General features: G+C 38.5%; 1 protein-coding gene across 3 annotated transcripts in view; it reads left to right on the plus strand.

Annotated features, from left to right (window-relative positions):
- Nucleotides 1-15,690, plus strand: part of exoc1 (exocyst complex component 1) — a 100,444-nt gene that overhangs the window by 53,059 nt on the left and 31,695 nt on the right. For all 3 annotated transcript variants that reach the window (XM_059989230.1, XM_059989232.1, XM_059989231.1), the window contains exons 5-8: nucleotides 3,521-3,708; nucleotides 4,797-5,024; nucleotides 7,512-7,644; nucleotides 8,879-8,988. In XM_059989230.1, the coding sequence (XP_059845213.1) occupies nucleotides 3,521-3,708; nucleotides 4,797-5,024; nucleotides 7,512-7,644; nucleotides 8,879-8,988 (659 nt within the window). The remainder of the gene's footprint in view (nucleotides 1-3,520; nucleotides 3,709-4,796; nucleotides 5,025-7,511; nucleotides 7,645-8,878; nucleotides 8,989-15,690) is intronic.

Below are 15,690 nucleotides of genomic sequence, written 5' to 3' on the forward strand. Positions count from 1 at the left end.
GTCTTATTTGAGGTATCATTATACTGTGATCCCAGGATTGGATTGTCCTGCTATCTAATTTGTCTAGACTTGTTAGAATATTTTAGGTTTCTGTGAGATTCCCTGTCATTCTTCTCAGCTCATAAACCTAATTCACCCAATCTCTCTCCATACCGTAATACTATTATTAAGGTGTATGTATGATGAATCTTTGCTGTACTTCCTCCATAGCACGAATATCCTTCCTCAAGTAAAGAGACCAGAATTGCACATAATGCTCGAGACAAATTCTCACCAGGCCCTGTACAATTGCAACAAGGTATCCTTGCTCCTACTGAAGCATTGTCTGTGTCACTTGCTGAGATTATGGTGACCTAGGCTGTGAAGTGGAGACCATGCAGATTGAGCAGTTTCCCTCCGGAGTTGCAGCTTAATTCCACTCTAGATAGAAGCTTGCGTAAGATGAGATGCTGTATTGAAGAAATGAAAAGTATTAAGCTACTAACACAGCCTTATCTGATTCTGGCCTTCACCAAGACTGGTTGAATCATGGACTCATTGGTTTGATTTGTGGCTTGCATGTCATCATTAACAAAGTGTAAGGCAATTTTCGGTGGGGAGATAACTTTAAGGAGTGTGCTCTTCAGACTCTTAAGTGAAGAAGTCGGAGGATTTAGTGATAATTGAAAAGACCATTTCTAATGGTTGACGCTGCTCTCATCATTTTCTCTGGTTCATCACATGGTAAAAGACATGGCTGTTCTTTCTTTTCGAATTCTTCATAATCATAGAACATAGAAGATTTCAGCAGAGTACAGGCCCAATGGCCCACAAAGGTCAATCTAACCCTTTTCTCCAATATAACCTTCATTGTTCTATAATCTATATGCCTGTCAGAGTTGCTTAAATGCTCTGAATGCATCCCTGGAAGGGCATTTCACACACTGACGACAATCTGTATAAAGACCTTACATCTGACATCTTCCCACCCTCTTATATATTCTTCCAATCATCTTAAAATTATGACCCTGGTATTCGCTATATACGTACTGAGAAAAATCTCTGGCTATTAATTTGATCTATGCCTCTTATCATTTGTATGCTATCTTATCTATCAAGTCACCACTCACCCTCCTACCATCCAAAGGAAAAAGCCCTGGATCTCTCAACCAATCCTCATAAAATAAGCTCTCTAATTCAGGCAGCATCCTGGTAAACCTCCTAAACCCGTCTGTGTAAAGCTTCAACGTCCTATGATAATCCAGTTGACATGTGAACTGGCTTATGTATTTATAAAAGTGTTGGGAGCTTTGTTCATTTCCGAATAAGCATTTTAAATAAGTTTCAGTTTTCATTTACCCACCTACAAAAATCACTTTGGTAGATGTACATTCTTGATGTACATGAATTCCTTGTGTTTCTTGTAACATATATTTATCCTATAACTAACGCTGACTTTATTCAACATCCTTTCAGCAGCCATTATCTTGAATGTAAAATTCATGTTCTCTTTGGAAGAACTGATCATATGGTGGGAAAAAAATCCTGTTTTCATAAATCTCAAAATTATAATGTTAATCTATTCTTCCTTTCTAAAATCAGCACTGAAATGATTTTCCAGGCCAAAATTCCTGCTTTAATTTTTTATCAATAATTGCCTTGGGTCAAATTTCTATTATTTCTATAGAGGAAAAGAAAAGTGCAAGGATATGGTAAACTTAACTCCTAATATATTGAATGGTTTTAGTATTTTCTATGGCATTTTAGACTTTGTAACTTGGAACAGCTTTTCAGCAAAATGTAATTGACTCATTTTAGGCATTCTTATCCCTTGCTGTGATTTATGCTCTGAATGCTGTGATAGAGCATTTGCCCAGATTAGCTAGTCAGTAAGCAAATAACTGGTTAATTCACTGAGCTAATCTACTGGAAGACTGTGTCTAACACCACACTGAAAGAAACAGCATGGTCCAGGGTCAGCAACCAGTCACTTTGGGGCAAAGCATGATTTGCCTCGTCAAATTTCCTCATCACAAGTAGGAAGATGGAGGGTTGATTCCTTTAAATACTCTTAACCAGATTAAAGATTTTAACTACATGTTTTCAAAAATGTATTCAAAAGATAATTCAATCACACTAGCTTTTTCATCAATTAATTTTTAAAAAGTTTTGTTAAGAATTGTAAATCTTGTACTTAAAAAATTAAAAAATTTTAAGAATAATCTCTGTTTTTGAGCAAAAGTTATTTGCTTTTTTGTAAGTTTCCTCGGAATGTAATGCACAGAAATGCAAAATTTGTTATCATGTTATCTTTGTTTTTTTTATTTCTTCACCATATTGCCCCTTTTAAAATCTGGCCATTTATTTAAACCTGTAAGTGTTTACATGATGGGGAATTTTTCCTGCGTCTTGGCTGGAAACGTCGACTGCACTTTTTTCCATAGATGCTGCCCGGCCTGCTGAGTTCCTCCAGCATTTGTGATTAATCTATAGTGCACATTTTTTTTTATAATATGCATACATGAATAATATAGCAATGTGGAAATCTACTTAAGCTTAGATCAATTAGCAGTTAATAACTTTTGAATTGTCATCAGTTTTGAATTTGAACCCTCCTGTGTATACCATGCTTTATATTCAAAAGAACTCTGTGTACCTAATAGCAATTGTCTGGTATGCAGTAATAGCAAGCTGACTGGAGGTTCCATAGCGAATTACCACATACGTACAGCACGCATGGGCACATTTGGCCTTCCACACCTACACATTACAGTAGGGAGCCTGATGCCTGCATCTATTTGAGTCTATGGCAATTCCATAATTTGCCAAATCAAGCAACTAGGCATGCTGTATTCATTTATATTTAACTCAGAAATTGGCATTGTGGTTCACAGATTCTGGTGACTTATAGTCTGTTTTGTAATCATCCTGGATCTCTGAATCCTGATTATAATTGTTAGCAGGATATTCATATTGTGGATAATTTTACAGTTGGGCATAAGCCTATACATTTTGATAAGGCAGGGGTATGCATGAAACCTAGTTAACCTTCGTTATAATTAACTTAAGACCCAAATGTAGTTTTCTTGCCAACTGTAAATCCATCTGGTATTTGTTAACACAGTACTGACCAGAATTCCCAAAAGTGTACTTGCTGCATAACACAACAGCACTGCATAAATTTGGTTATTGTGAGAGCAATTTGATAAGCAAAGTCAGCAACTCTGTAAACTATGCCAGATCTGCCTTACATATTTAAATATTAAAGAAAATCATTCATTGTAGGTTTGCTAGTCTGTATATTAAACATGCAAAGTTACCAAATTGCTTAGAGAAAAAGGAAGGCTTCCAAAGGTACACTGGTTTTTTGTGTAAATTACAGATAAAATGTCTTTCTGGCTATCACACTACTTCACCTGTTTAATGATTCTGTACATTGTTTTTAAATTTAATTGTAAAATATGTTCACTACCTAACTTTTTAATAGTATTTTAATGCCTTGAGGATTAACCAAGTTTCATTTTACCAAATTTCTCCAAAGAGTCTGTTCCAAGTGGCGAAAATCAAAGTGTGGCTGGTGGGGATGAAGAATCCTTGGATGAATACCAAGAGTTGAACGCAAGAGAAGAACAAGATATTGAGATAATGATGGATGGTTGTGAATATGCTATCTCAAATGCTGAAGCCTTTGCAGAAAAATTGTCTAGGGAATTACAAGTGTTAGATGGGGTGAGTGTAGAATATATAAAGAACTAATGCTAGATTGGACCATTTTGATTCAGACGTATCAAAAATGGTTATTGAGTAATATTACATTCATTGTCTGGTAAATTGTAAAATGTATAATTATGGTTTGTTGGGAAATATTAAGATCATGACTACCAGCTGTGATCAGCAACATGATTATTTGCAAAGCTTTGCTGGCTGCCCCTTTAACTCCAGGTCATTGTGTACAGACTTTAGTGATCAGCTTTCAAGGATATTAAAATTACTATCTGGCCTTAAGCAACATAACTCATCACAACTTGGTTCATTGCTGTACTCTGCCTGCTGTGTAGCTTTTTGCTATCTGCTACTGAATGGTCCAAGATGGAGAGGTATCCCTTTAGCACACTGTTCACCTGCCGTCATTGAAATGTACTGGATGATGCTGTGGAGGATTTGATTTACATAACCAATGGTACTTGGGCAAACCCACTTAGTTTTCCTACACATGGAGGTAGCAGAAGGATATCTCAACAGCAAATAGTAACTTTATAGGAGTGCTTCATTTGACTTGGGGCATTTGGAAAGCATTGCAGTTTCAAAGTAGTGCAGTGACAACTTAAAAAAAGGTTGTTCCTTTCTTCCAGAAACGTTTAATTTTGAGAACTTCAGATGTTATCAAGGAAGATTTGGGGTAGCTTTGCAAGCAACGTTATTCACTGTTTAACCTATTCTGTCAGAGAGATAGAAGGCCAATTCTTTGAGATATCTAACTTTTATTTTTATTGCATGCTTCCTGTAACAATGTTAGATCACATTCAATGTAATTTTCTAATACCTTCATGTATTAGATCTGACAGAAAGCTAACACAGGGCAATGTCAAAATATAGTTACTGAACAGAGTTCAATTATAGTTATTGCCTCTTGTTACTCTGAGCAAGTTAATAAAAGAACTTAAGAGAAGAATGGCTCACAGATTTTGAATTGGAATCTGTCAGTTAGGACGATTTAAGAAATTATTCAAAATGATCTCTGATAAGTGGTGTAAAAAGATAAAATTGTTACATTACCATAAAATACTTTGTCTAATACAGAATCTGCTTCGTACCAGGCCAACATCCAATCCATTATGGCTTCAGAAAAGCAGGTGAACATTCTAATGCAATTGCTGGATGAAGCTCTTAAAGAAGTGGATGAGATTGAGTATAAGCTGAGCAGTTATGAAGAAATGCTACAAAGTGTAAAGGAACAAATGGATCACATTTCCCAAAGCAATGACCTCATACAACTTAGTAATACTAATAATATGAAGCTTTTGGAAGAAATAGAATTTCTTGTGGTATGTGAAATGTTCTTCCTCATTTCCTTGCATTCATACAATGATTTTTTGTTGATTGGCAAGCTAGTGGAATTCATTTGTTTTAACAATTATGATCTTGCTCCATGTTATCTACCTGCACAGCATTTTCTCTGTAGCTACTACATTTTGTTATTTTTACCTTCTACTATTTCAATCCACTGCGTAATAAATGCATCTGTATGAACAGTATGCAAGACAAACTTTTCACTGCACCTCAGTACATGTGATGATAATAGACCAATTTCAATAATTGGTATACATCTTTGGATTCCGTTGACCAGCAGCCATCTTATACTAGGCCACAGCAGAGCCCTTCGCGGTCTGCCTAATCTTCTTTCTTTTCCTGGTGATCACCTATTTTTCTAAAGCCTAAACCTTGGGTGTTGCTACCTCTGTAAAAGTCTTATCTACAATGCTGTCAGCATCCTGGATGATCCTAAGTCCATCCAAATCCAGTTCCAGCTCCTTCACACAGTTTGTTAGCAGCTGCACCTGCGTGCACTTGCTTAATTATGGTCTTTCTTACATAAAGCTCATCTTCTGTGGCATTGTGTTCTGTTATAGTTTGGTGCACATTTGGAAAATACTGTTGATTCAGGTTAATGGGACACATTGGGACCAGTACATCTTGGCTCAATTAAGCAGCTTCCCCAATCAACCAGAATATGTAAAAATGTATTAAAAAAAAGACAAGCCACTGTTAAATTACAGATTTAAATGAAATCAGACCAAATTAGTACACTACCAATTCTTCAATATGATAAAACTGTATTAGTTCCTTATAGATATAGAGGAATTCAGCTAATATATGCAGCTGTGTTCTTTTAAATGATTAAATAAACAAGATCAATATAGACACCTCGTGCAGATAAACTGCCTTCATACAGTACTTTTGCCGAATGTATCCTCTAAATTTTTTTCATTGTAATATTCAAAATAATTGTCGATACTTTCATTTCTTTATAGTTCCTAGTTTTTGAAAGTAGTGAAATCATTTCATTTTCACTCCCAGCTGTTTCTGGCATCTTCAAGCTAAACAGTTGTGAATTGTCTTACTGCTTACATAACCATATAACAATTACAGCACGGAAACAGGCCATCTTGGCCCTTCTAGTCCATGCCGAATGCTTATTCTCACCTAGTCCCACCTACCTGCACTCAGCCCAAAACCCTCCATTCCTTTCCTGTCCATATACCTATCCATTTTTTTTTAAATGACAAAATCAAATCTGCCTCTACCACTTCTACTGGAAGCTCGTTCCACACAGCTACCACTCTCTGAGTAAAGACATTCCCCCTCATGTTACCTTTAAACTTTTGTCCCCTAACTCTCAACTCATGTCCTCTTGTTCGAATCTCCCCTACTCTCAATGGAAAAAGCCTATCCATCAACTCTATCTATCCCCCTCATGATTTTAAATACCTCTATCAAGTCCCCCCTCAACCTTCTATGCTCCAAAGAATAAAGACCTAACTTGTTCAGCCTTTCCCTGTAACTTAGGTGCTGAAATCCAGATAACATTCTAGTAAATCTCCTCTGTACTCTCTCTATTTTGTTGACATCTTTCCTATAATTCGGTGACCAGAACTGTACACATACTCCAAATTTGGCCTCACCAATGCCTTGTACAACTTTAACATTACATCCCAACTCCTATACTCAGTGCTCTGATTTATAAAGGCCAGCATACCAAAAGCTTTCTTCACCACTCTATCCACATGAGATTCCGCCTTCAGGGAACTCTGCACCATTATTCCTAGATCACTCTGTTCTACCGCATTCCTCAATGCCCTACCATTTACAATGTATGTCCTATTTTGATTAGTCCTGCCAGAATGTAGCACCTCACACTTATCAGCATTAAACTTCATTTGCCATCTTTCAGCCCACTCTTCTAACTGGCCTAAATCTCTCTGCAAGCTTTGAGAACCTACTTCGTTATTTCTTGCCAACTATCAGTGACAAAAATCACTGGTTTTTGAACATAATGTCTGACACTAGTTAGAAACTGTTCGGCAGCAGCGTTCTATCCTAATTAAGCAACATAGAGTCTGAAATAAATGAAGGAAATCCTGGCTCTTTTTTTTAATGTTGCTTTTGTTCTTTGAGTTTTCCCAAATAAACATCTGCCCCAATTAACCGATGGCCCAATTAACTAAAATCCAGAGCTTTTGGAATATTTATAGACAGAAGTTCTAGCTTTAGAGTCATAAAGAGAGAAAACTTCAGCCTGCACATCGTCCTTTGGGTATATACCCTTCTCACAATTTGTACCTATTTTGTAGCATCAATTAACCTGAATGGATTACACTTGTTCACTGTATTTAAATTATTAATGTAGATGATAAAACCTGAAGCATCAGCTGCAAAATTCAGTAACTCAGATACTGAATCGTTGATGAAATCATGCATTTTGTTTTCATGAGATTGTATACCATGGGATTTAGACTGTATTTATTTTGCAGAATTATTTGGACCTATCCAAAGGCCATATTAAAGCCCTCACGGATGGGGATCTTTCTTCTTCTAAAGGTATTGAAGCTTGCACCAATGCTGCCGAGGCCCTTCTACAGTGTATGAATGTGGCCCTTCGACCAGGTACTGTTGCTGCACTTTAATGCTGAATTTACTTGAATTTTCTATAAGAATGATCAAGATCTGTCAGTGGCAAAAGGATGAAAGGTGGCATTAGGAAAAAAAATATTACACAAAGTGAATAGCTAGTGAATATAGTAGAGGCAGTTTCAGTTGTCTTGGTCAAAATAAAACTGGATAATCTCTGAAAGAGAATTTCTATGACTTGGAGCGAGAGTGGGAAGTTACGATGAGCAGATTGTACTTGTATAAATCTGGAATGGACTCATCCTGCCAAATGGCCTTCTTGGATGTTGTCATCGTTCTGTAATCCTGAGAATACTTTTGACAATTTTCAGTGCATCTTGTACTTGAATAATTCTTAACTGACCATTTCTGTGTTATACTACTTTTGTTTGACATGTTGGCTGCCAGTACAATTCAATGCAAAAATGCAAGTCCACACAACATTTGTATCAAGCCAGATTGGGACACAACTCTGAAAGCAGCTTCTTGTAATGTGACTGAATTAATGAAATCAAGGTTGCATTGAACAAATTATAGTTTACACTCAGTGGCCACTTTAATAAGCATACTTGTACACCTTGTTAATGCATATATCAGCCAATCATGTGGCAGCAATTCAGTGCATGCAGCATGGTCAAGAGGTTAATTTGTTATCAGAAGGGGAAAGAAATGTGATCTGAGTGATGTTGACTGTGATTGGTGCTTGACGGGGTGGTTTGAGTTTCTCAGAAACTGCAGATCTCCTGGGATTTCCAAGCACAACAGTCTCTATAGCTTACAGAGAATGGTTCAGTAAATAAAACAACATCAGCTAGCAGCAGTTCTGTGTGCAAAAATGGCTTGTTAATGAGAGAGGTTGGAGGAAAGTGGCCAGACTGGTTTGAGCTGACATGAAGCCAACAGTAACTTAATACAACAGTGGTGTGCAGAACAGTATTTCTGAATGCAGAATATGTCAAACTTTGAAGTGGATGGGTTACAGCAGCAGAAGACCATGACCATACTTGGTGGCCTTTTTACTAGATACAGCAGGTACCTAATAAAGTGACCACTGAGTATTTAACACCTGTAAAGGGTTAATCCTGTGGTTTGGGGAAAGGAAGCATTCAAAAATTGCAATATTGCTAATGTCACTTACTTCGCTTTTGCAAAATGTGTAAAATTGTTTAATTTATGCATTTTGCAATGTTTCTTCAACAATTTATTTTGATTTTTGTGTAATGTATTCCAGGACACGAGGAGCTTCATGCAGTGAGACAGCAGCAACAGCAGTTCAGGGATCTGCGTGAACAGTTTGCTAGGAGACTGACCAATCATCTTAATAATGTCTTTGTTCAGCAGGTATGTCATGGGCTGATTGTTTATAAGAAAACATTTCTTGGGAAAGAAATATTGGTCTCTATCTTGTTGCTGCAAAAATATTCATCATTAGTTTGTTTTTATTGATCATATTTAAATCATTAAAAGCATTATTTTATTTACAAATGATCTATCATCGAGTAACATAGCAAGTTAACGGGCTCTTTGGCCCAACTGATCATGCAAACTACACCATCTTCCCTGCTATTGTTGCCCCGACCCTCCGGGTCCCGTCCTTCTATGTACCTATTCAAATGTCTCTTAAGTGTTGTAACTGTATCTACCTATGTCGATAACTGCATTCACCACTGTTCTAAACTGATTCTCTACAGACTCACTTTCTGGGGCTCTACCCAAATCACATTCTCGGTAATAGCTTTATTTGCATACCTTGTTTTTTGTATAGTGGTTGTTCACCAGTCTTTGCCTGTTTAGGTATAATTTTTCTTTAAATTCTATTGTAGTTATTTTCCCATAAGTTGCTGCAAGAAAATAAATCTTGAGGTAGTATATGGTAACGTGTATGTACTTCTGATAATAAAATTCCTTTGAATGTTTAAACTTCGAACTTTGTCTTGATCACTAACTCCAGTAGCTCATTTTAGTTACTACTCTGTATGTAAAGAAGTTACTTCTCAGGTCTTTTTAAATCTCTTGTATCTGTACCCTTTATTTTTAGACTCCTTAATGCTGGTGAAAAGACTATGAGCATACACCTAGCTAAACGCCTCATGATTTCATTAATGTTCTCCCATGCTCCAGGGAATAAAGATCCAGTGTGGCCAGCCTCCTCCTATAACTCAGGCCTTCTAGTCTAGGCAGCATTCTCAAAAATCTCTTCTCCAGTTTGATATTGTCTTTCCAAAACTGCACACAATTCACCAAACCACCCCACCAGCAACTTGTATGACTGCAACATAATGTTCCTACTCCTAAATCTGATGCCCTGACTGATGAAGGCTAGAATGTTAAACACCTTCTCTACCACCCTATCTACCTGTGTGGCCACTTCCACTTGTGTTCTCAGGTCCCTGTATTCCACAACACTCATTAATGCCTTCCCATTCTCTACATATGTGAATTCTGTCTAAGTTTGACTGTCCAAATTTCAGTATCTCACACTTGGATCAGTTTGCAATCCATTAGCCATTCCTCAGACCTTCCATTTGTCTTCCAATCCAGGATGATACCATAGAATCTTAGCATAGTTGCAGCACAGATAGAGATGAGACAAATTCATCAAATTACCAAGATTTAGCACTGAGATAAACCTTGCGGGAAGGTTTGCTAGTGCAGTTCCGGGAGGGTTTAAGCTAGATTTGCAGGGGGAGGGGAACCAGAGTGTTAGAGCAGATACTGAGGTGGAGGAGGATAAAGGTCATTCGAGAACTGCAAGTATAGTGCATGGAGTAAAGCCAGATCTAACACTTTGAGGAAAGAGAAGCAGAATAAAGGGTGTAAAGGTAGTAAGGTAGAGGGACTAAAGTGTGTGTACTTCAATGCAAGAAGCATTAGGAACAAAGGTGATGAACTGAGAGCTTGGACACATACATGGAATTATGATGTAGTGGCCATTACGGAGACTTGGCTGGCACCAGGGCAGGAATGGATTCTCAATATTCCCAGATTTCAGTGTTTTAGAAGGGATGGGGGAGGGGGGGAGGAGAGGAGAGGTGGCACTACTGGTCAGGGATACTATTACAGTTACAGAAAGGGTGGGTAATGTAGCAGGGTCCTCTTTTAAGTCAGTATGGGTGGAAGTCAGGAACAGGAAGGGAGCAGTTACTCTATTGGGAGTATTCTATAGGCTCCCTGGTAGCAGCAGAGATACCGAGGAGCAGATTGGGAGGCAGATTTTGGAAAGGTGCAGAAATAACAGGGTTGTTATCATGGGTGACTTTAACTTCCCTAATATTGATTGGCACCTGATTAGTTCCAGTGGTTTAGATGGGGCGGAGTTTGTTAAGTATGTTCAGGATGGATTCCTGTCACAGCATGTTGACAGGCCGACTAGGGGGAATGCCATACTAGATCTAGTATTAGGTAACGAACCGGGTCACCACTGCTCCCTGGCCTTTAGCATTGTCATGGAAAAGGATAGAGTCAGAGAGGACAGGAAAATTTTTAATTGGGAAAGGGCAAATTATGAAGCTGTAAGGCTAGAACTTGCAGGTGTGAATTGGGATGATGTTTTTGCAGGGAACTGTACTATGGACATGTGGTCGATGTCTTGCAGGATGTTGGGGATAAATTTGTCCTGGTGAGGAAGATAAAGAATGGTAGGTTGAAGGAACCATGGGTGACAAGTGAGGTGGAAAATCTGGTCAGGTGGAAGAAGGCAGCATACATGAGGTTTTGGAAGCAAGGATCAGAAGGGTCTATTGAGGAATATAGGGCAGCAAGAAAGGAGCTTAAGAAGGGGCTGAGGAGAGCAAGAAGGGGGCATGAGAAGGCCTTGGTGAGTAGGGTAAAGGCATTCTTCAATTATGTGAAGAACAAAAGGATGACAGGATGAAGGTAGGACCAATTAGAGATAAAAGTGGATGTGCCTGGAGGCTGTGGAAGTGAGCGAGGTCCTCAATGAATACTCCTCTTCGGTATTCACCAATGAGGGGGAACTTGATGACGGTGAGAACAATATGAGTGAGGTTGATGCTCTGGAGCATGTTGATATTAAGGGAGAGGAGGTGCTGGAGTTGTTAATATACATTAGGACAGGTAAGTCCCCAGGGCCTGATGCAATATTCCCCAGGCTGCTGCACGAGGCGAGGGAAAAGATTGCTGAGCCTCTGGCTAGGATCTTTATATCCTTGTTGACCACGGGAATGGTACCGAAGAATTGGAGGGAGGCGAATGTTGTCTCCTTGTTCAAAAAAGGTAGTAGGGATAGTCCTTGTAATTATAGACCAGTGAGCCTTATGTCTGTGGTGGGAAAGTTGTTGGAAAAGATTCTTAGAGATAGGATCTAAGGGGATTTAGAGAATCATAATCTGATCAGGGACAGTCAGCATTGCTTTGTGAAGGGCAGATCGTGCCTAACAAGCCTGATAGAGTTCTCTGAGGAGGTGACCAGGCATGTAGATGAGGGGAGTGCAGTGGAAGTGATCTACATGGATTTTAATAAGGCATTTGACAAGGTTCCACATGGTAGGCTTATTCAGAAAGTCAGAAGGCATGGGATCCAGGGAAGTTTGGCCAAGTGGATTCAGAATTGGCTTCCCTGCAGAAAGCAGAGGGTTGTGGTGGAGGGAGTACATTCAGATTGGAGGGTTGTGACTAGTGTTGTCCCACAAGGATCGGTGCTGGGACCTCTACTTTTCGTGATTTTTATTAAAGACCTGGATGTGGGGGTAAGAAGGTTGGGTTGGCAAGTTTGCAGATGACACAAAGGTTGATGGTGTTGTGGATAGTGTAGAGGATTGTCGAAAATTGCAGAGAGACATTGATAGGATGCAGAAGTGGGCTGAGAAGTGGCCGATGGAGTTCAACCCAGAGAAGTGTGAGGTGGTACACTTTGGAAGGACAAACTCCAAGGCAGAGTACAAAGTAAATGGCAGGATACTTGGAAGTGTGGAGGAGCAGAGGGATCTGGGGGCCCAGGTCCACAGATCCCTGAAAGTTGCCTCACAGGTAGATAGGGTAGTTAAGAAAGCTTATGGGGTGTTAGCTTTCATAAGTGGAGGGATAGAATTTGAGTTGCAAGGTAATGATGCAGCTCTATAAAACTCTGGTTAGGCTACACTTGGAGTACTGTGTCCAGTTCTGGTATAGGAAGGATGTGGAAGCATTGGAAAGGGTACAGAGGAGATTTACCAGGTATGCTGCCTGGTTTAGAGAGTATACATTATGATCAGAGATTAAAGGATCTAGGGCTTTACTCTTTGGAAAGAAGGAGGATGAGAGGAGACGTGATAGAGGTATACAAGATATTAAGAGGAATAGATAAAAATGGACAGCCAGTGCCTCTTCCCCAGGGCACCAGTGCTCAATACAAGAGGACATGGCTTTAAGGTAAGGGGTGGGAATTTCAAGGGGGATATTAGAGGAAGGTTTTTCACTCAGAGAGTGGTTGATGTGTGGAATGCACTGCCTGATTCAGTGGTGGAGGCAGACACACTATTAAAATTTAAGAGTCTACTAGACAGGTATGTGGATGAATTTAAGGTGGGGGGTTATATGAGAGGCAGGGTTTAAGGGTCGGCACAACATTGTGGGCTGAAGGGCCTATACTGTGCTGTACTATTCTATGTTCTGTGTAACAAGAGTAGGATATCAGTATTAAGATTCAAACTTCAATTTAGTCAGGAATTTTCAGCTGTTATCTTGAAGAAGTGGCTTTGTGGCCTGTCATGGCTCAACCAATTCTGGAAGTGGAAGCCAGTTGCGCCTCATCTTTAAAAGAAATGCAGGAAATCGTGCCAAAGATAAGGAGAGACTCCATTGTTTTCTTATGGCAGATTAATTGCAACAATTAATGTTTTCCTGAAATAGCAAGGGTTTTTATCTAATGCTTTGCACATGCTGGATTTTTCTTCAATTACTTTTGTTTTTCTTATGTATTTTCATTTATTTTGGTCTTGCATTGATGCACCTAATAAAATATTTTTAAGGGTTGATTCAATGGGAGTGTCTTGAAAATATATATCACTTATTTAAAATGGAAAATTTTAAATAAATGAAATAAAACTAAAGAGTATGAAGAGCTTTGTCTAAAAGAAATAACTCAAATACTGAAGAGAAATGTGTCAATGTGTGTACACCTTTGTGTATTGATGGTATAAACACAAGCATATGTTCAGTGAATTTGGATTATCTTACAAATAAAATCTCTAGATTCTCGTCACTTTGTAAACAGTGTTAAGTTTGGCTGAGGCACTGAACTTTAGAAGAAACTGGTATCATTGGTAATGTTGCAGCTTCAACTAATTTGTTAAACATAGGTTTTTTACAGAGGCTCATATATATGTGCCTTTGTCAGTATCCTGGTACTGGTAAATTTCTACATTAGTTCTCGTCTGTCACTCTTTCGTTTCATTTTTATTTTGTTTTTAATCAGTTTACTCAGACTCTCACCCTGTTCTATCGCAGAGCTTCGTACCACTCAGTTTATGTGAGTACTCTAAGCATGAGATACCTTTTCAGCTCTTGCTGCCCATTAGGCTTTTAAATTTTTCAGTACTAATGCAGCTTTCTACGTGTTTTCAATGAGTAGTTCTTTTTTACTGCAACTTCATAAAGTAATTCCTGTTTTGAACAACAAACTTTCTTCCTTTCAGCAAATAAAAATTGGAATGGCTTTGCATTTGTCCAAGGTTAAATGGAGTAATTTCAAGGCTTAGTAATTGCTGATACCTGCTTGCTGTCTTCCAGCACGGCTTCCTAATCTTAGCACTTGTGATCTTCCATCATAAATCCAGATTTCACTACACTTTCCCTTCTGTAAACTTTGAATTGTCCTTGTATTTATTTCAATATTTTGTGTGAGATATTGATGTCATTTTTGAAAAACAGAATATTTTAAAACTCATCCTGATGGACTTTCACAGCTGCAAATTTTACTAAGTTAAAGGTGTATTCTGACTACAGTTCAATGCCGGTTTATATGCTGCAGTTTCTCCGACACAGCTTCCAACTAACAAATTTTAATGTTGAAAAACCACTTGTCTGTCGATTCCTTTTCTTAATAATAAATAAACAATGTATTTTGGATCAGTAGGATACGTTGCTCCTTGTCAAATTACTGAGTCCATGCATACACATTGCTGAGATACTACTTGGGTCATTTGGAAATCATTACGTCCAGAAATCTGATTTAAATGTTCATTTGATTTACAAAAATAATGCATGAATGCCTACAGAATTCTGCCATATTTGCATTGTATTGCCATCTAAATTGCTTCAGACCATAAACCATAGGTCATAGGAGCAGAAATAGGCCATTCAGTCCATCAAGTGTGCTCCACCATTCCATCGTGGCTGATTTATTATCCCTCTCAATCCCATTATCCTGCCTTCTCTGTAACCTTTAACATGCTAACTAATCAAGATTCTATCAATCACTGCTTGAAATATCCTCGGTGACTTGGCCTCCACCGCTGCCTGTGACAATGAATTTTACAGGTGTATTACCTTCAGACTAAAAACATTCCTGCTTATCTCTGTTCTAAATGTACATCCTTCAAGTCTGAGGCTTTGCCCTCTGGTCTAGATTCCCCCACCATAGGAAACCTATACCCTACATCTACCTTATCTAGAGTTTTCAATATTTGATATGTTTCAATAAAAAACACTCTCTGTTCTAAACTCCAGAGAGTACAGACTTGGAGCCATCAAGTGCTTCTCAAACATTAACCCTTTCATGCCTGGAATAATTCTTTTGCACCTCTGAACCCTCTCCAATGCTGGCACATTTTTTCTTGGATAAGTGCTCCAAAGCTGGCACATCTTTTCTTGGATAAGTGCTCCAAAGCTGCTCTCAATACTCCCAAGTACAGTCTAACCAATGCCTTAAAGCCTCAGCATCGTATCCTGGCTTTTGTGTTCTAGTCCTCTTGAAATGAATGCTAACATTACATTTGCCTTCCTTACCACTGACTCAAATTGTAAGTTAACCTTTAGGAAATCTGCACAAGGATGGGCTGCTGGCAACTGTTGGAAGCAGATATGATAGTGTCTTTTAAAAGA

This window comes from Hypanus sabinus, chromosome 14 (assembly GCF_030144855.1).
Source record: "Hypanus sabinus isolate sHypSab1 chromosome 14, sHypSab1.hap1, whole genome shotgun sequence".
In the NCBI taxonomy this organism is placed as follows: Eukaryota; Metazoa; Chordata; class Chondrichthyes; order Myliobatiformes; family Dasyatidae; genus Hypanus; species Hypanus sabinus.